Here is a 23,291-nt window from a genome sequence, read left to right on the forward strand (position 1 = left end):
TACAATGAAACACATTTGCCATCTTAATTCCTATTCACCTACTTTGGAGATTCTTTGGGAGCTCTCCACAATCCCGTTTTGTTTTTACCACCCTGAATAATTTGGTGTCATCAGTAAAAACTGATCACCTCACTGTTCACCACTAATTTTAGGTCATTTATGAACAAGTTAAAAAGCACCGGTATTAATCCAGATCACAACCCTCCTTTGTGAAAACAGTGTTTTTTAATCCTGCTCTTCTTCCTCTTCTTTAATCAGTCACCAATCTGTAAAAGGATCTTACCCTTTAGCCTATTACTGGTAAGTTTACTCAAGAGATTATGGTGAGGGGCTTTGTCAAAATCTTTTTGCAAGTCCAAGTACAACAATGTCTACCAGATTAACATTCCCAAAGAACTCTAATGGTGTTTAGAGTGTTCAAACTCAAAGTGGATGCAAATTAATGCTTTAAAAAGACCAAGCTGTTTGGCAGAGGGGTGTGTGTGTGTGTGTGTGTGTGTGTGTGTGTGTGTGTATAAAAATCAGAGCCCAGTTTTGTTACACACTAGCAAGGAAGGAAAGAAATTATACCATTTATCTCCCAGAAAGTGGGGAGTGAGGCCAGTGGGGAGAAGAGGGGAAAGACCCAGGACTAAGCTTTAATTGGTATGCTAACTTCTATAATTATCTTGTAACTGGATGCTTTCATTTAAATTCTCTTACTTAGGTCAACCTTAGAATTTAATTCGAAGATTTAAGTGTCCCAATACAGAACTGAAAGATAGCACTGCAGAACCCTCTAAATAGATAAGGCAGTGATGTGCAGTCATAATGTGCATCTATTCATATCTATTCATCCTCACCCAATGATCAAATGATGTGTTTTATTAATGAACTGTCTTGGATAACTGCAATGCACAGATGAAAACGAGTCCCGAAATATGATCATCGATAGCCTAATCAATTCTGGATGTCAGCATAAATATCTGTGGGGTTGGTAAAAGTAATTGGAAATATGGATGGAGCCATTCAACAGAAATCTATTCTTATGACAGAATATTTTTATGATGTATACCAATTCATTCATTAACTGTTTCCCTTTACTCATACAATATACTTATTCAAGACAAAGTATTTCTTTTTTTAAAGAAGAAAGGAGAGTATCAAACTGAAGCAACCGCTAACGTGAGTTACATTGCACAATTGAAAAATACTCTGGTAGAACAAGAGCATTTGTGCCTATTTCTCAGGATAATAGTTTTCACTAGCATGACATAATTTACGTTAGCGGGTGCAACCCATTGCATATTGCCCAGTCATCTGATGATTTGGAACAATTATATGCCCGCATGTATTCACCGTATTGTTGTTGCCATAGCAATAACAGAAAAGAAAAATTCAAATGAAAGAGTCACTGTTATAATAACTTTAATTTCTCTTGCATTTTACAGAATTCTATGAACAGATTAAAAAGCACCTCCTTTCTCATCACAATTGACAGTTGGTAAAATATTCAGTTAGCAAATGTCAAACAGCTTGAGGATCTGCAGGTTGCAAGAATTTTCACAGACCAACCCAAAGCCAAGCAGCTTTTACAATCTTGTTTTAATACATTGGAACTCCACTCAGGTTGTAAGCCTGTCCAGCCATTTGTGCCCAGATCACTTGCAAAAATCCAGTGTCAACCAACCAACTAGTTAGCTTTGGCACGGAGCTGCGCTCTCTTGCCCGTGACAGCCTGGAAACCAGTTTTGATGCTGGCGACAGAGCAGCGCGAATGGCAGGTCTCACACTGCAAAAAATATAACCTGGTGTCCTTCTGCAAGATTGTGTCTGGCGACCGACACGTGTGACAGGTGACATATTCCTCTGGGGGGGAACAATTAAACATGCTATATTAGCAACAAGAGTTTAGTTATGAGAATTAACAAAAAAGTTCATGTAATCAACCAAGCAGAATTATTAGTTAGCATTTCATTGTTCAGGCAGCATAATTTTCAAAGGCAGCAACAAACTGACTGGACTAGTTTCTGGGTCAAGGCATGCAAATCCTGTTCTTAAAACACTGCTATCAGGAACGAACAAGTATTTTGTCAAAGCAGCACTTTAATGATAAAGTACCTCTTTACCTGCCCCACAAATACGTTTCAAAATGAATTACCTCGTAAGTGGTATTGAATCCTAGCTTATTTATTCAGTTTTCTAGTATGTATAAGTAAGTAGGAATGTTCAAAGGAGTTAGGACACCACAAAAAGTTACACCTGCCAGCCCACTCACCGCATGTACCTATGTATCACAGGGTGAATTGAGTGATAGGTCTGAGAAGCAGTTTGCATGAGGGAAACCCGAGACTTGGCTTTGTGCACATATGTAAGTTACAATTCCAATATTTTTTAGTCTTTTATCAATGCAGCATACTCTGAATTGTCAACATACTCTGAATTATTAAAGAAAATGAAACACTTTGAATTGCTCTAACTGCATATCAGTTCAGAAACTGGAGTTCAACCTTTATACCACTTTTGTTTGTGTCACTAATCTTTAAATTCATAAAGCTGTCTTATACTGACTGATTGGCTATCAGTGACTTTCCAGACTCGGAGGTCTTACCCCACCTGCTATTGCACTTATTAAATTTATATCCTGCACTTCCATTTAAAAAAAGGCTTAATGCAGCTAACAATCAAATACAGAATTATAATTAAAACATAAAACAAATCAATTAAAACCTCGTCAATAAAGGCAAAATAAATAGCACCCACCAGTTAAAACCTGTCTCGGCAAACAAGCCAGCTTAAAAGGCAGCAGCATGCCTGAAGTTTGCTGGTGAAAGCACAAGAGATGGAGCTAGCCTGGCCTCCCATAGCTGGGAATTCTGGAGCCAGAGAGCAGCCACCAAGGAGGTTCTGGCTCGCATTCCAAAATATACCTCTGATAGCAGCGGGACAGAAAGAAGAGCCTTTCTTGAGAGTTTTAATACCCAGCAGGCTTGCATGGGAGACTGAGGCCTTTCAAATAACCTGGTCCTAAACTGGACAGGGCTTCATAGGTCATAAACAATACTTTGAATTATGTCCCAAAATGAACGAGTAGTCACTGAAGCTGTTGAAACAAGAATCACATGTGCCCTGTGACTAGCCCTGGTCAGTTGTCTAGCTGCAGCATTCTGAACCAGCTGAAGTTTCCAAACACTTTTCTAGGCTACCCAGCCTTCTTAATTAAAGATGGCAGACACTGGACCTGGGACTTCACACATGCAATGCATGTGCTGTGCCACTGAGCTGATTATTCTACTATATGATAGCAAAACTCTGCAGCAGAAAACACATAGAGGACAACAGTGTGTGTGTGTGTGTGTGTGTGTGTGCATATTCTGCAAAATACCTTAACTAAAAAGAGGTAGGATGCAATTCAATGAAATGTAGGATGAATATTTTGTTCAGTCTGTGACAAAAATATTGAAGGACCATCTCTTTCCATATGTACTTACTCAAACCATTTGCATGCTCCTCCACCAGCTTCTGAGACATAGCAGATGTATGCACAATATGGCCTTTGAAGTTGTGGAATGCCCTCTGGAGTACCCACATACTCCAAACACTACTTGACTTTTGGCAATCAGCAAACACAATGGCTAGGACCCAATGGGGACTTACCAGTTCCTGGTGCACGCATAGCCAGCCACAGTGGTGGAGACGTAGTGCTTCTAGAGGCAAGCCCTCAAACAATGGGAAATGCAGGTTTGGAAGGGGCAGATTATGCTTTCCAGAAACTTGCATTTGCAGTCATCTGGGCCTTGCCCCCAGAAGCGCTACATCACTGCCACCAGTGGTAGGGGCCACATGCACACTGCCACCACCGTAGCCGGCCACACATATACTGGGAACCAGCAATGCTTTTTGCCAGCAATAGGTCCCCGCTGGATCCTACCCAATGACATTTCAGAGGGCTTTTAGAGGATTATTTTAGTGCTACATCTGCTGTGGTTTGTTCTCTTTTGAAGTGTTTATGATTTATAATTTGACTGTTAGAATATTTGGATTAAATACAGGATTTTGGAACATTCACATGTAAGCTAACTAGCAAGTTGTACTACTCATGTTTAAGTGCTAACAGGGCTAAGAAATCTACACTAAACAAAGCAGAAGCAAGGATAAGCACTTTTTTGGAAAGTTGAGTAACATGTTCCTGCAACTGTACAATATACTTACTGATATATCTTCTCAAGACATTTTCTATCTGTTTTTGCTGGAATCTTCCTTTGATTACAAGCTGGTTGTTACCATCTATTGAACCACTGATTTGAAAGAAGAATTTCATGGTTTAGAACTGAGTAAGACACAATTTACACATAATGCAGAGAAGTTGCAGGTTTCCCTAATGATGATAGCATGTGCAACCAACTGCCGTATTGGGACTGGAAACTTTAATACTTCCCTTCTATGGCTCAACTTAAGAGTGCCAACAGCTTAGTGGCTCAAAACAGGGCCATCTAAGTTATCAATATGCTCAGGGGAACCAGAAGGTCTGCAGCAGTACAAAATATAATATATATGCATTCCAAGTTGTACAAGGTTACTGCCACGTGGGGAAAGGGGCTTTCCCATTTGCCTTCAGACAGGCACCCACTCATTCATCCCAAGAAGTCTCTACTGAAAGTTGGGAGCCAGAGAAGAAGTTTGGTCAGTGTGAAGGGCTGATGACTGGGGGAGGGGGGTTCAAGTGGAAGCTGGATTCAAGCTTTTTGTTGGAATTATCTCTTAAGTGACAGAGCTTTATACTTGAACAAGCAGGAAGAACTGGTTATTCTACAAAGTACATTTCTTTCTCCTTTGACAAATTTAATTACTTTAGTGATTAAAGGGCAAGCAATATACCACTGAGCCAAAAAGCAAGATCTCCTACATGCTCCATTCAAGCACATGAAACGTGCAACAGTAGCAATGGAAGTGGTACCCACTGGCAACAGCTTCTAACTTTCCTCCTGTTCACATAGGATAAGTCCTTATTAGATACATTAATTCCAAATTTAAATTTGCAAAAGCAGCAACTAAGTGTTTTTCGTTCAAGAAGAGAATTAATTCATTTCAAAATAGTTAACAAAAACCAGTTTTCAAACTAGCGAAGTCTTCCAAGTTTGAGAAGGTTGTAAACCATCAATTTGCTGAATTAATTTGCTTTTAAAATGTTCATATAACTCTTGATACCACATCTAAAGGATGAATTCAGAAATCCATGGACTCAATATATTCATGAAAGGATAAACATTTTTAAAATGTTAGGATGCTTACCTTGTTCCCAATTCTGCAAGCAAAAAAGCCAGGAGATGCTTTGGTTGACGATGTAATCTAAAAATAAAGGAGTTGGGATTTACCTAGATACCATCACAAGATGTACACATTTAAGGCATGTTTCTATAGGCAGATAGCTGAAGAGAATTGCACAAAGCAGCAATTCAATGTTAAGGGTTCTTATACACTTCACCATCATCTGAACTGGCATGTAGTATTTCCCAGGTATTTAATCCGAGAGTACAGAAGCCATGATATAAACCAGGGGTAGACAACCTGGTATCCTCCAGGTGTTTTGGACTATAATTTCCAAAAGCCTCAGTCAGCACAATCAATGTCCAGGGATTATGGCATTAGCCATCCAAAATATCTGGGGGACAAGAAGTTGCCTATCACCAATATATCTGCAACAAAGACAGTTTAGACAGACCGCATTATTATTATTATTATGGGTGTGCACGGACCCCCCACTCCACTTCACTTCCAGATCCGTGATTTGCGGATCGGCCCGCTTCGCTCTGCCCCCGCTCGGAGCTCCAGATCCGGATCGGAGCTCCGTTCCCCCCCCCCCCCCCATAGGCTTGCATTAAGCTAAAAAAGTATACAACTTTTTTTCTGTGAAAGTTAGAAACCTCAAGTTTGGCACCATGACACCTCATGGAGGTATACACACGCACGTCAAGACTCAAGGCAATCCCGTCATCCCCTGATTTTTGGGGAATTTATGAAAATCGGGCACCCCATTCACACCCCTTTCCATAGCTCCGTCAATTTGCACGTTAGAAATCTCAAACTCGCCACCATGATAGCTTATCCAGAGATACAGATGCACGCCCAGACTCAAGGCAGTCCCCATCATCCCCTGATTTTTGGCGGGGCTTAAACCTGCAGACATCTCAATGGGGCCATTTCAAAGGAAATCCCAACATGCCATGAATTGGGGAGTAGAGATAAACCTATATGAATCTTCTTCCACACGTGAAAAATGGATTTGGAACTTCCAAAACTCCAAGTGAGCGCAGGAAGGACTTCTCCCCTGAGTCAAAGCCAGACACACACAACATCCCTGCGAGGCGGGCAGGGGAAGAGAGAGGGAAGGCAGGCAGGCAGCAGACATTTCTGGGGGCATAAGGAAGTGAGCCAAGGATAAGCCAGTAATGCATATAAAATGGAATAAATAAATAAATAAACAAAGGAGGGGTGGAATTAAAAGCAGCGGTGTTGCTGAATAAACAAGAAGAACTTTTTAAAAAAAGGCTATATCTGTCTTTTACCAGCAATAGGGGGACGTGCCCGGGGGAGGGGGAAGCAGCAGCTGCCAATTTGACTGGTCAACCAGTCTTTTAAGAAGCAAGGCTGTCAGTTCAACTCATGAAAGCCATTGCTCCACCACGAGAGCTCTGAAAAGTGGAAGTGTCACTTCAACTCATGATAGGCATTGCTCCACCGGGTTACTCTCTTTGGAAGGCTCTGATGGCCCTCCAAGTACAGGAGAGAGTGGGGGCACGTCCACATGGGATGCCCTAGGGGAGCTCATCCCCTTGCACCACATCTTTTCAGTTGTTCCCCAAAGTTAGGGTGGGTAGCAGTGCTGTGTTTCTATCTCTTATTATTGGCTTAGTATATGATTTCAGGTTGTGTTTGTGCATTTGGTGGGGCTACTGTTTTAAAAAACACTGGGAAAAGTCCGTTCAGACTAAGAAAGAGAAGTTCCCAGAATCCCAAGTTACCCGTTTTGCCTATCCCCTTTGGGATCATGTGATCATGACCGGGAGTTGACTCTGCCCCTCAGCCCTTCGGAAAAGGTATTTTTCCCGCCGGTTTTTTAAAAAATTCTAGCGCGCGACCCGCACCACGCAGAGAGTAGTCTCAAAATGACCCCCATCCACGACTCTCCAAGCACAAGAATTTTTAGAAAGATAGCTTCAAAAATAACACAGTTATCCCCCTTTCTTTTCCGCAATGCAATCCTATGGGCGAAATGTTTCAAGATGGCGATAGAAGCGGAACGCGGAAACTGGAGCGCTCCGAAAATGGACGCTTCTCTTCGCCTTGCTTCTAGGGGTCCGCGGTCCGCTTCTACTCCGCCTCTGGGCAAGGCGGAGCAGGCCAATTCGCTCCTGCTTCTGCGCTTCTAATCGGAGCGGAGCACATGCCTTATTATTATTATTATTATTATTATTATTATTATTATTATTAGTTTCCCGCCTTTTGCCCAATGCTGGGCCTCAAGGCGGCCTTACAAAGATAAAAACATACATTGGGGGGGGGGAACCATAAACATTTAAAATACACAACAAAATTATAAAACATTATCATAGATGGCGGGCCAGATTATTCTCCAAAGGCCTGCTGGAACAAAAAAGTTTCAGCTTTAGGATATTTGAGGAGGCAAAGGCATCAAAATCAAGGAAAAAGAATTAAGGAAGGAAAGTTTATAACACAACAGAGGACTATCACCTCAACAGGATCAATGAAAGAATCAGATTAAATCTCTTTGAGCAGTATGAACCAAGATGACAAACTGATGTAATACCAGGTATTTCAGTGTTTTCAGTAAAGTCTCACAGCAGTGCTAGCAGCTCTTGGACGAAATTCAAAAATACGAAGATGTTTTGAATGCAAGACTGCCACAGACAGCCAGTACTACTATGCTAATTTGCTCCAGCAGAACTTAGATGTTTGCCGGGGCAAGGGTGGGAGGGGAGAACAGAGCATTTCTCCCAACTTATCCCTAACTCTAACACATCTGCACAGACCTAAGACGCATGTCAAACAGCATTTACCTTGATGTACTTTGTTGGATTCCCTAGCAGTCATTAGTCCTATTCAGATTTTCAGCCAAGCACAGGAGGACACAAACAGTGTAGGAAGTAGGCACACCATCCCCACACACTGCCCTGACCACTCCCAACTTTTAGATGTTCAGTGCAAAGGCCCAAAGCTACATTCTAAGCAGGTTTGGAGCAGGCAGGCAAAAGGGAATAGAGTTCTCTGGTGGCTACATTGTGGTGCTCCTAAAGAATTTTCAAGTGTAGGATACTATGGGACCAACCTCACTGGGAATTTTTCTTGTACAAATTAATCAGGATTCCACAAGAGTAGATACAGCACACTCACTTCACCATAAATGGGAAAGAGGTTCCCAACTGACTACCTTGTGAACCATTTATGCTGGAATAAACCACTACAATATTTTACACCTACAACTGAATGACCAGAGTTCAGACAATATGCTGGGGCTCTTCATGGGCTATTTAACCCATGACGAGCTGTGGTGTCCGCAAATGCCACAATGAATATGCAAACCCCATTCCGGGGTTGTCATATTGTGCCAACCCAGTGAGCATTGATTATGCGATGGTTAACTACCCTCACATAACCCTAGAATAGACCATGGGTAAAGAGAGGGTTTTTTAAACCTTCCTGCCTTAAATCGCAATATAGCCAGACTTACAGTTTACAGATATCTGTGAAGTTGACAAATGATGTTTTCTTGGTTCCTACTCTTACAACTTGAGGAGGTTTCATGACAAATTTTCTTTTTTCACCAGCTACCATATCAGGATTTTTTTCCCGCATGATGTTAAATACACGATTCAGCAACTGGAAACACACAGTAAAGAATATTCATAAACATCAATCATGAACCATCTCTCAACTCTTGCATTTCTATACTTCTTAATTAGTAGCAAGGGGAAGGGATTGTTATCAGGAAAGCAAGACTTCTCCAGTGATCCCAAGACAAGTCAGCATATTAAAATTGTGTTTTGCTTCTGCTCCAGTCCATCTAAGGCAGACAGGAGTGGGATTACATCAGGGCTGTGTACATGGAGTGTTCACTCCCACTTTCCATCCAGTATGTAGAGGTCAGAGATAGAGCTGGCGGACAGTTGCAGGTTGGGGGCCAGTAGCCATGATCGCAATCCCATCCATATACTGAATATAGGGCCGATAGAAAATATAAACTAATTTGAGCTTCCCTGAGGGAAAAACCCTGATCAAATCTTCACTAAGACCAACTTATCTGGAGCCACTCATCACTCCCTCTAGCGCTGGAACCTAGGAAAGGCACAGCAGGGGAGAAAAAGGGCCAAACATCAAGTGATCTGTAGTGGCCACCTACACCCCAAAGTGTCATTAAACAATCAGTGACTTAAGATGGTGTGTGCTCTGCCAACTGGCTGAAAACTGAAAGACAAGAACAGAGACATGAGGTTTCATGGATAATATATCACCATTTCCCCTTGGCTACTGCCTCTTTAGTAAGTCTCACCATGCATTTTAGGACCAGAGATTGCAATACAACATCACTTTCCATTTTACATTATTAAACATTGACAAAGCAAGTGAAACTATAACAACACAATTAGGGACTGGCTCTTGCATAGTATCTAACAGAACTTTCTCCTCCTCTTTCTATCTCATCCCTAATAGAAGGTCCTGTTCACATGAATGTTGTTGCTTTAGTTTAACACCATATCTAGTCCTCTACACTCTTCATTCCTATACTAATCATACAGAGTTGTGCTGAAGTAAAGAAAAAAGGACATGCAATCTGCTTTGCAGAGAACCTTATACCTGAACATTTTATATGAACTTCCAAAGTGACTCTAAAAGGAAGTAGGGCTACTTGCACTGCAAGAATTGGAAAGAGCTAATCTAGAATAGCCCACAAAACTACATTGAACATGATCTTCCAAGGGGAAGACAATATTATGGACTCCTGTTAAAGTCTATGTGAATGCACAACTCATAACCTCATGATTAACCTCTACATAAAAGACTACATTTACCTTTGTTCATGCATCTTCAGCTCAATGTTCCAGGCATTGTACAGATTTAAGGTAATTCTAGACTCACTATATTTATGAATGTATCCCCAGTCCCAGCCCAAATAAGCTATAAATAAAAGACAACACATCAGAACTAGTCAAGAGGTATAGAAACTACTTACTTCATCATACGTGTAGTCCCTCTCTGAGCCTGCCCACGCAGGTCCTGACTGAGAGCTAAAAGAGATTCCATCATCTTTTTTGTTGTCTTCATCTTCTAATGCTGCAAAACAAGATATATACTTGAGATTCCAATCATCTTCCATTGTGCATGACAAAAGTATAATTTTCTTTTAAAAATATGGGGTGCAAATAAAACTCTCAAACTAATAGTACAGCGGAAACCACTCAAAAGTGCACTGGGACTTTTCAGCGAGTCTTTCCTATGGTACCCCTTGTGCTCCTCGAAAAGTGGTTCCTAAAAAGTGAGGGGTTAATACAAAGTAGCTTTCAAAATGCTGTGAAGTGTTGAAGCCAGAAGGGGAAATGGAGCACCTTCTCCATGGAAGTGCTTTGCACATATGATGAAGCCTCTTTGAACAATGTGGGTTTTCCAGAAAAAGTGGATCAGAAAATTCTGATGCCATCAATCAATAAGAATCAGATACAACATGTTTGGATTATGTATACTTTTGGTTTTAATTTACCCAGTTGTTTACAATAACTGGAACATGTGTGTGGGACCATGTGTGCTTCCTAGTGATAAGCACTTGAAATAAGTTAATTACAACTTTGAAACTGACCAGTTGGAATGGTACTGTATTGGTTGCTGCATGGCTAATTAGCTTCATGAAGCAATGTGTTTTTAGAAATGGAAAATGTTTAACCAAAAAATATAACACTCTGTGGGGGGGAAATACCACTCCAACTCACTTCCTTTGGATCCTGGATATAGCATCCAGAAGATGATACAGTGCCACCACTTGTATACTGTGTAAGATGCCAGTTGAGTAGAAAACTTGATTTATACCTCCTTTAAGTCACATGAAACCTCTTAGACCACAACTGCATCATAAAGGCAGATCTGTTTAGGCTTAAAACAGAATGCAGGGGTGGGTGAGACACACAGTTGTCATCCATGACAATTTTAGCTCGGAGGAGGCTAGAGATCCCAAGAACAATTCTCAACACACACCAAAAGACTCCAAGGATTTCCTGAAAAAGTCGTGACAATTAAATCCCTGGTTTAGGTTTACAGTTACCTTTGATCTAGGCTTGGGATAAATGTTTTTCCACTGTTTAATTGACAATTCAAACAACTTCTCAGTTAACTGAATTTCCTTATTTTATGCGTACTACCAATTGTCAGTGATTACATTAACAGAAATGCTTTAACAGCTGCAGCCTTCCTCTCAACTTATTTCTCTTCCCATCAGCCAAGAGGTTAGACAGAGCTCTAAGACAGAGGATGTTGCCCTACAACAAGGGATGTCCATTGCTGGGAAATCCAGTCCTTTCCAACTTGATGGAAGTTCTGTACCATATACAACTCATTTTGCGTTTGCAAGTTGAGCTGCATGTTTTTTGCAGAATTCCAGGAACTTTTTTTGCACATTTCTCCCACAGGTTCTGCAATTGGCACAAATGCCTCAGAAATTTATGCAAGTTGAAGAAACTGTGGGGAAAAATTGCAAAATGCCCAGAAAAATCCATGAACTCACTACAGACCAAGTCGGGTCCTGTAGCAGGAGCTGGACTGAAGTCTGGGAGCCGAACCTAGGAAAACTTGTTGAAATCTACCACCAAAACAGATTTCTTTGACATCTCTATCTACAACTCTCCCCACTTCCCTCACAGCACCCCACTGGGAATGGGAAGAGAGAGAAAGTTGTAAGACTTTGGTTCACAACAGCAAAGAGATGTTAAGGTCAAAAAGTGGTTACATAACTAGATGCAAAATGGAATGAGAAAACTGAAGCTGCTGTGGGAGCACTCAGATACAAGTCTAAAAAAGTGTTTTCCTTCTACCCTACACTTGTTATAAGATTCAATTATGATATTTTGCTCAAACTTTTTAAAAAATCATCCATAGCAAAAAACAAAGTAATTCAAAATTACCTTCATCTTTATCCAATACTTCATCGCCATCTGGAAACTTAACATTCTTCTTTTTCTTCTTCTTTCCAAGCATGATATCAAGGTCATCTTCTGGTTCTACTACCTCCTGCACATCACTCTCAATTTTCAGGTCCTTTAAAAAAAATATGTTGGGACATGAAAGCACCCATTGATATAAATAAGCAGCAGTAAAAATATATTATTCAGCGGTTCTAAAATATGCAACAGTACGTAGATCATGAAAACTGAAACACCCTTATCTAGAAATTCTAGAACTAAAATGTTAAGTATCTAATGCTGCAGTCCTATTAACTTGAAAGTAAATCCCACTAAATTCAGTGGGACTTACTAGTGCATTGACACACACATTACTTCCTGTAAGTACATTTAAATAAGCAACACCAACAGTGCCTTATTTGTTAAAAGTACTCATATCAGAGTGCTTTATTTCCAACCATTCAACAGAATTCTCAGGATGGGTAATTGTACAAGTGTGTGACAGTTTGAGTCTATATAGTCCAGCTTTTTCCAACCTGGTGTCCTCCAGGTGCGTTAAAAGTCCCATCTTACTCATTCTCGTCCTACCTAAAGGAAGATGGGAGCTGAAGTCCAACACATCTGGAGGGCACCAGGTTGGAGAAGGCTGATATAGCTTTTAGACACTAAGACATCATGCATCAACTAGTCAGATATGTTCATATTATGGGTTAACCAGATGACACACAACAGACAGCACACCTCAAGGCAATGGCAACAGGAAAAAAAATCCAAAGTATACTTATTATTTACGTTTTAAAAAATAAGTAATAACCTCACATGTTGAAAATGATAGTAATCAAGAAACAAAAGCAGATTTGCCCGTCTCAAAGTAAATACCTGACATCCATAAATCTGTACTAGGACATTTATACCAGCAACTGTTTGTTTTTTAAATTGGGTAAGCAAGTCTTAATATATACTGTAGAACAACCTTCCCCAACTTGGTGCCTTCCAAATGGGTGGAGATGATGGGAGTTGTAGCCCAACAGACCTGGAGGGCACCAGTAAAGCTGTTTTATAAAAGCGTCTTAAGATACCGTCACTGCATTCAGCTAGAGTGGAGATATTGAATACCACTCATTGGGCTGTTTCTGAGGGAATGCTGAACTAAGGTTTAGTGTTGTAAGAACAAGCCGAGCTTCCTCTGAGATTATACACTCTCCTCTCCTCCTCCAGTACAGCCACAATGAGGCAATCAAAAGCTTCCACTGCAAACAGGAAAGGGAAGCTCATGGAAGGACATCTTGAAAACACTGCATACCACCAAATATCAGATTATATATGACAAGATATGAAATATGATGGGGGATGACATGAACATTTCCCCCATCAATAGCAATCAATGTGAAACATTTCATGATATGAAACATGAAGCAAGAGCCCTCTTACGAGTATAAATGGGCATTTGTTCCATGCACCTCCAAGTTTAGTCATTGGTGCGGAGGGTAAAGGGCATGTTAAGAGCTTCTGGAAAGCTCTTTTGGTTCTTTGTTACTATAATAGTAAATGAAAGAATATATCAAAGATGGCATTTCCGTGCAGCAATGAAAGGGAGCTTTTATTTTATTAAGTTGTACATTCTTAAACTTCTACAATAAAGACAAAGAAAGAAAGACAGGGGTTTTGACAGTGAGAAAATGTAAATTTAATTGATCAACTAGTTGAGCACATAAGTCGCCAAAGCTGGGCCATATCGCAATTATACACTATTTAATACTGACCCTCTTTTATAGTTGACAAAAGACAGGAAGATTGAAATGCTAGTTTCTTCCTGTTTTAACCTCAGAATTCACCATGGAGCATCTGACAAATATTGAAATTGGTATTTCCCACATCCACTCCCCACAAAAAAAAAAAACTGACAAGATTCAAAAATACAAACATGTCCTTTAACCTTATTTCAACTTACCTTTATACCTTCTTCTGCTTCATCTATATCAAATATCTTTTTTGTTTTCTTCTTCTTTTTCTTTTGATTGAAAAAGGTTAAGTCATCTAAGTCATTTGATGCATCTGAAAATCAAAGGCAATATATTACAAAACAGTCTGAATGTTAGCAATTATGTTACAAGTATGGAAGGAAGACACCTGCGGCATTGAAATGCATTTATCAATACAATTTAAGCAAGCTGACAATATTCAGCACTACTTCAGTTGTGTGCAAAATGTTGATCTACACTGACTTCTGCACATCTGGCAGCTTACTAGTAGTCAAAGTATGCCAACTGAGAATCAGAACTGCTTCCTAGTTTAAATCTAAGATCTTACATTGTTTCAGACATAACCTACTACAGGAAATTGAGGTTTATAATCACATTTCCCCATTGCTTTAATATTCATAACAGAAGACAGAAAATTAACATGTACGTTTACTTTCTTTTAAAGCCAGGTTATAAAGGGAAAATAATGTAAGTAGCCCAACCCGTTTCTTCATGAAATAAAGAGAATACACACTAAGAGCCAAATCCTAAGCAATCCTACAAAAGTAAAATGCTTACAGCAGAATGTTCAGACTGTTAGAACATACAAATGGGCCAATGCAAGGAAAACCATTTACCAGTCCTATTCAATATCCTAACTTGATGTAGCAAATAAGGCCATTAAGGCTGCAAAACTATGAACAATTAAGTCTGCTTAAACCCACTGATTTTCAGTGTGTCTAATTCTGCACAGGACTGGTGCCTAAATAAATGTTTTCTTTATGATATTTACAAGGAAGTGATGGCAGCAAACACATGGTTATCCAATTTGATGGTCACTACAACTCTGCTTGGAGGGTTAGGATGAGCAAGAGAGTGACTTGCCCAAAGCCACCCAACAAGCTTCAAGGCTGAGCAGAGTTTGAATCCAGGCTTCCCCAAAATCTACCACTACACTGCTTAACACATGCGCTTTCTTGAATAGCTTCAAAAGCATGAAGTAAATGCCACGCCTTTCATCTGAGAAGTCAACCTTTTCCAACAGATTATGTTTTCACCTTTTCTCCTACTGTCCTCTTCATCAGCTTCTATATCTTTGTCTTCGGTTGGTTCTGGCTCCACTTCTTTTGTTTCTGATAACTGCGTTTCTTCTGTTTGTGCATCACCTCCTTCTTCATCAAGCATAAAAGGCTTCTTTTTCTTCTTCTTCTTCTTGCTCATTGTAGGATCAAAAATCATCTGCAAGAAAAAAAGTATTTTCTTTCAGCAACTTGACAACAATTTCTATAAGACACTTCTCCAACCTTAAGGCAATCTACTGCACATATTAGACAACCAATATTCTGTTCAAATTAAGCTTGCTTTCTGAACCTACACAGTAAGTTAGGCTAATATAGATAAAATGGGGAAAGGAGCCTAAGAATAGAAATGCTCTACAGATTCCACAATCCCAAGGTTGATTTCACAGGAATTTTAAAAAAATCTAACTTCATTTGACATTCAAGGGAAGTTGCAGCAGAAAGGGTTCCTTGCCACCTGCAAGTTCTGTTTTCAGGCAGTAAGTCTTGCACATATAATTATTAATTTGAAAAGGAACATACTTTCAACCTAGAGATTGACAGATATATTTTTTTAAATCAGTAACTTCAACAGCTGCAATATTGAATTTGGGGGACCACGCCTGCAATTTTATGCACTAACTATGAAAATCAGTCCCACTGAACTGAATGGGATTTAATTTTGAACATGCTTTATGTCAGCATTTTGCCAGAAGATATTTTTTTAAACACACGTATGTTCAAAGGGTTCTGAAAAGCAGATAATATAAAGTATGTGGTAATGCATTTTTCTTTTAGCCCAAATAATACATTGACAATTTAATTACAGTTTTGCACTAGAGATTAGTAACACAAGGGAGTCTCATCATGCCACCTGGTTAAACAGGACTTGTGAGGAGGAAAAGAAGCACCAGCTAAAGATTCCTGAGAGCACAGTACCCCATAAAGTACAAACGCATATAATTTATATTTAAAGGCAAAAGGTAACCAAATCTTTGGCCAGGTTTAACATGAAAAGTTAGTTCAATGTATATTTATGCTATCCTTTTTGGCAGAGAACTGAAATCCTAAGACAGTCTCCACTGTCATATACAAACCTCAACACTGAGACTACTTCTCTCCCCATGTTCATCTTAGGGAGCAATCTTATGATCCCCTAGACAGCATCTGGGAGAACATAAGATTGTTTGGTTTCCTGGCTCTGAGCTCATAGACAGGGCTTTGAGCTAGGAGCCAGGACACTGCACTCCCCATCCCCTCCCCCTTGTAGCCAGTGCAGATAGAACCACTCTGGCTACCTCTCCACACTCGCAAAACAGAGCATGGAGAAAAAGAGGCATTCCAGGGGCAAAGAGAGGAGGTGGCTGGGGACATGGGGCTACAAGGTATCCCCAGTATTCCTCATCCTCCTTCCCTCTCCCTCCCTGAAGCCATCCGTCTAGCTAAAATGCAGAGTGTGAGGCACAAGGTGCCTTGTGCTCTACACTGGACACATGTATGCTTCTGAGTTCAAAGGTTTACAAGTACCCAGAGCACATCCCATAAGACTGTGCCCTTAATCAACTAATGGTAGCTAAATGCCATTCGAAATTTAAGAACCATGCTGGATGAGATCAAGGATCCATCCAGTCCAGCATTCTGTTTATACAGTGGCCAACTAGCTGCCTATGGAAAAGCCTCCTGCTCATGTTCTTGAGCAGTTGGTGTACATAGACATACTTCTGGATTCCTTCCCCTGACATGCAGTGCAATCCTTAGAACAGGAACAGTGTTTTCTCTTAGTACCTGCCATGATACTGCAGATTAGTTAAAACATTACTGGAAAACATGCAAGCCTCATGCAGAAAGGACTGCATGTGATTATTTCACACGAGGCACAGGTAATCTCCCTAAAGATCTATCAAAAATCTATCATAAAGAGGCATGCAGGTAACCTCTGTTGCAACATTTTGGATGGCCCAAACAAAGATATTACCCTATGGGGTTCAATAGCTTTCTACTGTTCAATAGGATTCCTGCATTGAGCAGGGGGTTGGACTCAATGGCCTTGTAGGCCCCTTCCAACTCTGCTATTCTGATTCTATACAACATATTTTAAATGGAATGGCATACACAACTCTGGCTTTTGGAGGAATAGTAGTCTACGGTCCTATGAAGAGCCTACAACAGTATATGGCTCACATGTACAGTTCTTATTGTTTTGTTGTTTCAAATTTTGTACAACACCTTGGTAGGGTTGCTCCTAATAGACAATTTATTAATCTCTTTAAATAATATTTACCCCAGGGAGTTAACAATATAAGAACAGTGGCAATGATTAGTGCCTCAAGTATTCAGAAAAACTATGGGATATAGCACTGTCTTGCATCAAGCTAGAATGACAATTCTTCTGGGTGGAGAAAAGTTACTAAGTAACCAGACACAATTCTTTATTTGTTGATTTTGCATGCAATGCCATCGTAGTACCTTATGGATACACTTTTTAGGTTTTGGAATATGCTATAATCCAGCACATGTTAACAGGTGTTTGCAAACAATAATAGAATAAAGCCACAAGAGGCTATATTCTTGGAACTGTAATATTATGAGTCAGGGGTTGCTAATACATGCACCACAGGGCTACACAGACATGATGGTGCAGGCCACATGTGTTAGAACACTAGAAATTATCTGTACTTATAAATTTCTAATCCAGCTTTGGCTATTGGGCAGTATAAAAATGAAATAAATAAATAAACCTGGTACTCTCCAGATGTTTTGGATTTCAACTCCCATCAGCTCCAGATGCCATGGCCCCAGACAGTCAGGAATGCTGGAAATTGTAGCCCAAAACATTCAGAGAGCACCATGTTGGGGAAGGCTGTCCTAGCCATTATAACTGTGATAACCTTATTAGTGATTCCAAATTAAGGAGAGAGAGAAATCTAGATGTCTAGAAAGCTAGTGTTCTCATTCCTGTGCATTCCTAGACAACTTATTTTAAACAAGCACATTAGTTATCCATATTTTGTGCTCGCATGTTTTTTAAGGGATAAACTTTTAAATTTCTGTGGGTCACAAGTTTTGTAGTGCTACTGCTACAAAAGTAATTCTATTTATTTTTATTTAAAATTATTTTAGCCCCCCCTTTAAAGGTAGAACCTTTAGCCTAGCAAGAATTGCTACAACTGAGTCATTCTATCAATCAAACCAAAACAGAAGCAAACTGTCCATAATTCACATGAGTCCACACAAGATCTTGACTACCTAAAATTGGTTCAAGACAGCCAGCTTCCCTTGGTTAGAACTTAAGTTTAAGTAAATCATGTTATAAGTACAAAGAGAGTTTTCTGCTAACTCTTACAAATGCAATGAAAGCACAACTTCCCCCATTACACGTTTTGGGACGTTTGCATTGTACACCAAGAGTGCATCCACAAAGGGAACATCTTGTACAAGTAGAAGCCATCCACATGAGGATGGAAGCCAGGATTAACGAAACAAAAAAGGCATCTTGATAGACACATTATGCAGTGACAAACGCAGACCTATCATCAAGAGTACACTTAATTAGAAACACACACACACACACACCCAATTCAAACCTGGCTCTCCAAAGCACATTACACGTGTTTTCAGCCACGTTTGTCGCATTCACACCTGACCTGTTTAGAGCTTTTAAAAAGTGACACGCCACCCCCGTAGCTCTATATTAAGGGCACACACTGCAGTAGTCTCGGGTTTGGTACCCCGTTACGTGACAAGGGGCTCCAGCCTCTCCCTTCTTTCGCAGGACCAGAGGAGCAGGGAGCAAGTGGGGGACGAAGAGGCAGCCTCCTGCTACCCATTAAAGGACCCAAAAGAAGCGCCGCTCCCTAAAGAACGACTCTGGCGAGGGAGAGGACGGGGCAGCCTGCGCTTAGACCGGGAGCCCAAGGCGGAACGCAAGCAGGCCAGCCCCGCCGGCCTCTGAGCTGGGCGCGGGCAGGCCTGAGGCCCGGCTCCTCACATGGCGGCGGCGGCCACAGCCCAAGCCCCGGCCTCGCTCCACCTTAGGCCTCGGCGCGCCTGTGCCCTCACCTCGTCCCCCGACATGGCTGCGGCTCTTCCCGGCCCTCAAGACAGAAGCGCAGAAGGGCCAGACTCCGGGGTGCGTGGCCCAAACACCGCTCGCCAAGTCGGTCGGTCACTCCGGCGCGCTCGCTCTCCTTGCCTCGCCGCCGCGCTCAGCTCTTGCATCAGCAGCAGGAGGAAGTCCCGCTACCCCGGATGAACGCATGCGCTGTACTCTCGCCCTAGGGCCCCTCGGGAATTGTAGTCCAGCGACGACGCAAGCGCAGCAGCCATCGGTGGCTCCGGACTACAACACGTGTTGCGTTGGGGCTGAAGGAATGACGTCATAGGGAGGCTGGGTAGGGCGTGTGTGAACGGCGGGCCAGCCGGGGCATCTCGCACAGGCCGGGCCGAGTGATTTGTGATGGGGAGAAGGATGCGTGTGTGGCAGCCGGTGGGATGATCCGTGGGTTTGGATGGAGAGGAAAAGCACATGGCGGAAGACCTGGGAAAGTCCTACTTGGAGTAGACCCATTGAAATGAATGGGAGTTAAGTGAGTCATGACTAACTAATTATTATTATTATTATTATATTTATTTGTATCCCGCCTTTTGCCCAATAATGGACCTCAAGGCGGTATTACAAAGTTTAAAACATACGTTTTAAAACATAGGAAAAGAAATGTTTAAAAAAAAAGTTTAAAATTCACAACAAAATTATAAGTCAATAGGGGAAAAACAAAACAAACAAACAAGGGGTACAGGCCCTCGCCTTGGTGGTGACCCCGCTGATGGCGGACCCGCCCCCAAAGGAGCCTGCCTCTTAAGCTCCCAGTCCCAAAGATGTTGCAGCTGGGGGTGAGATGGTTCTGTGCTGGGAGCCTGAGTCTGCTAGGAGGCAGTTGGAAGGTTCCGCAGACTAGGCAAACCTCCAAGGCAGGACAACAGCAGCTGCTGATTGGCCCCTTGCTTTGTAGGCTTCCTCTCCTGGCTGGATCCGATGGACACGAACTAAATCCCACTCGTTTCAATGAGACTACTCTAATTAGGAGTTATGTTGGATTTTACCCGGTGAATTGACTGGACGTAGCGTTTCTGGGAGAGACACATCGGAATGAGCAAAAGTAACAAACGGAAGTCAGGCAATAGAGAATACCCTTTCATATCTGCCAGCATTTCACAGATTAAAAATAGGAGCACTTTTGTGGGCTTGAATACTCCTGGAACCAGCATGGTGTAGTGACTAGACTGTTAGATAAAAGTCTAAGGAGACCTGAGTTCAAATTCCCATTCATCCATGAACCTCCCGTTTCGCCAGTCATTGTCTCTCAGTCTAACCTATCTCACAGGTTTGTGTGAATAATAAATACGGGAGCGGAGAACCATATAAGACGCCCTGAACTCCTGGGAGAGATAAAATATGTCATAAAGGATCATTATTCTTACACACTGCTAAAACTCCTCCACTGTTATGTGCTGTTGAAAATATGTCCCTTTTTTGCCTGACACTTCCTTCTGAAGCACGGTGTATGAATAAACTGACCAAATCACTTTTCTTTTTGTAAAAAGAAAACCAAGAACAACCTTAAGAATTTTTCATAAAATGTTTAATCTCATGATGGATCAAGTTGTAGATGCAACTCAAACATGCAGCAAGTTTTGATATCTGAGCAGGCAGTTATGAGGATGGAAGAGAAGCTATTTCATTCGCATGCATTTGTGTGCAGACTAACCATGCAAAGTTTCTGTTGTCCAGAACATGTTAGGCTCAATTTAAGGTGCTCATTAGGACCTTCAAAGCTGGAAACAGCTTAGGATGGGAATAAATGGAATCATAGAATTGGAGGGGGGTCTTTTAGTCTTTTCCAACCCCCTGACCAAGGCAGGAAATCCAGAGCTTGAGCATCCCCAATAGATGGTTGTCCAACCTCTGCTTGAAAACAACCAACAAGGAAGAACCCACCAAGCTTCCAGGTAATTGGTTCCACTGTTGAGGGAGGTGGGTGGCGGCGGCAAGGACGCCTCTTCCTCGTCTCTTCGCCAGGCAAGTTACACGATCGCTTTGGGGTCGCACTGGGGGCGCATGGAAGCGCCCTCAGTACGACGTGTGGAATCCCCCCCCAAATGAGGTCTGATTAATGTGGAATAAAGGGAAATGCCTGCTTCCCACAACTTGGAAACTATGGTACTATTAAAATGCATAGGGTGACCATATGAAAAGGAGGACAGCGTTCCTGTATCTTTAACAGTTGTATAGAAAAAGGAATTTCAGCAGGTGTCATTGGTATGCATGCAGCACCTGGTGAAATTCTCTTGTAACAACAGTTAAAGCTGCAGGAGCCCTGCCCTCTTTTGTATCTGGTTAAGAGTGCAGGGCTCCGGCAGCTTTAACTGTTGTGACAAAGAGGGAATTTCACCATGTTCTACATGCATACCAATGACACCTGAAATTCCCTTTTCTATACAACTGTTAGATACAAGAGCCCTGTCCTCCTTTCTATATCGTCACTCTAAATATGCGGGCAAAAATCGCTTTAGTCTTTTCTGCAGCTGCAACATACTGCTGACTCATGTTCAGCTTGTGATCAACTACAATCCTGAGATTCTTTCCACATGTACTACTGCCAAGCATCCCTTTCCTATACCTGTTTGTTGGATTTGTTGTTGGTGTTGCTTAAGTGCAGAACTTTGCATTTGTCTCTATTGAGTTTTATGTTATTAGTTTTGGCCCACTTTCCCATTCTATCAAAGTCATTTTGAGTTTTATTCCCGTATCTTGAGGTGTTTTTATGCCTCCCAGTTTTGTGTCATGTGCAAATTTGTTAGAGATATTCTTCACCCCTTCATCTAAATCAGGTGTGCACAGTCTGCCACCATCTTTGTGCAGCCTCCAAACCTGGTATGACCCCACCCAGTTTTCCCAACAGCCCACTGGATAAGCTAGGCTGTGGGGGAGGATTGATGTTCCTTGGCTTTTGAGATCACGGTCTTCTTGATGTAGTAGTAGTAGTGGAGATACAACAGTCTTGGTGGAGATCACTGGGGGAAGGGATAGGCTTTCAGATACATACACACACAGACATGGGTGACCATATGAAAAGGAGGACAGGGTTCCTGTATATTTAGAAATTGTATAGAAAAGGGAATTTCAGTAGGTGTCATTTGTATGCATGCAGCACCTGGTGAAATCCCCTCTTCATCACAACAGTTAAAGCTGCAGAAGCCCTGCCCCGAGTGACTAGATCCAATATTGTATTCAATATTGTTGTGAACCACCCAGAAAGGTTTGCCTATTGGGCAGTCTAGAAATGTAATAAATAAATAAAGACAAAATTTAAAATTTCTCCTCTAAACTAGAACTGAATTGGTTCATATGCCAGCTGCAAAATCTTTTACTAGCCAGAAGCAAACCTCATTTATCACCACCTCTGAAGCCAACAATATCATGGTTTGAATAAAGCCATTTGATTCTCTGGTTGAAAGCGTTCGTTTCCCCCTTTGTTCACAGGCAGTGGGCGCTCTTACAAAGGGATTTTGTTAGTTTCTGAAATTTCCCAAACACAAATGTAATCCAGACCTATCCTCACAGATGGATACATAAAGCATTCCTCAATCAGTTATCTGTATCTGAGCTCTCTATTATTATCTTCACATATTTCTTTAGGATCTCATTTATTTTATTTCTCTGTAAAAGATACATAGGCTGCCTTTTAGGGGAAAGACTTAATCTGCTATCAAAAGGACAGTGATCGAAGATCAAAGAGAGAGAAAATAATAGTCCAAGAGCTTTGAACTCTGAATAATATTCCAAGCCAGAGGTCTGGAAAGCCTGTGCACATACCTCAGTTGCTCTTCGCAAACTCAGTACTTAAATCATAGCATTTACATAGCACTTTTTTGCAGTCTCATTTCACAATGCTTAGCATTTACAGAACACTTCTTTGAACACTCAGTGTGCTTCACAGTAATTCTTCTTAGTTATTCGAACAACCACCCTGTAAAACGCATTGGTATTAATAGCCCCATATAACAGGTGGAAGGCTGAAGCTTAGAAAGGCAGGATATGAACCTTCTTGGCC

General features: G+C 41.3%; 1 protein-coding gene and 1 long non-coding RNA gene across 2 annotated transcripts in view; both read right to left on the bottom strand.

Moving 5' to 3' along the window:
* LOC134411508 (uncharacterized) overlaps positions 1–23,291 on the bottom strand; it is a 128,404-nt gene that overhangs the window by 102,353 nt on the left and 2,760 nt on the right. The gene's annotated exons all lie outside the window — the stretch shown is intronic.
* EIF2S2 (eukaryotic translation initiation factor 2 subunit beta) lies at positions 1,391–19,393 on the bottom strand. Its single transcript, XM_063145133.1, has 9 exons — positions 19,240–19,393; positions 15,181–15,361; positions 14,113–14,216; positions 12,165–12,297; positions 10,229–10,329; positions 8,729–8,877; positions 5,272–5,328; positions 4,192–4,277; positions 1,391–1,848 (listed from the first exon to the last, which is right to left on the bottom strand). Exons 1-9 carry the CDS (start codon positions 19,252–19,254, stop codon positions 1,673–1,675), a joined length of 1,002 nt encoding a protein of 333 aa, XP_063001203.1. The 5' UTR covers positions 19,255–19,393; the 3' UTR covers positions 1,391–1,672.

This window comes from Elgaria multicarinata, chromosome 1, assembly GCF_023053635.1.
Source record: "Elgaria multicarinata webbii isolate HBS135686 ecotype San Diego chromosome 1, rElgMul1.1.pri, whole genome shotgun sequence".
Lineage (NCBI taxonomy): Eukaryota > Metazoa > Chordata > Lepidosauria > Squamata > Anguidae > Elgaria > Elgaria multicarinata.

Coding starts and splice junctions, on each gene's coding strand:
- EIF2S2 (XM_063145133.1), bottom strand. Junction 10,330..12,164: donor AGTATTGGATAAAGATGAAG/GTAATTTTGAAT, acceptor CTTGTTTTGCAG/CATTAGAAGATGAAGACAAC. Junction 1,849..4,191: donor TGTCTTGAGAAGATATATCA/GTAAGTATATTG, acceptor GTTCCCCCCCAG/AGGAATATGTCACCTGTCAC.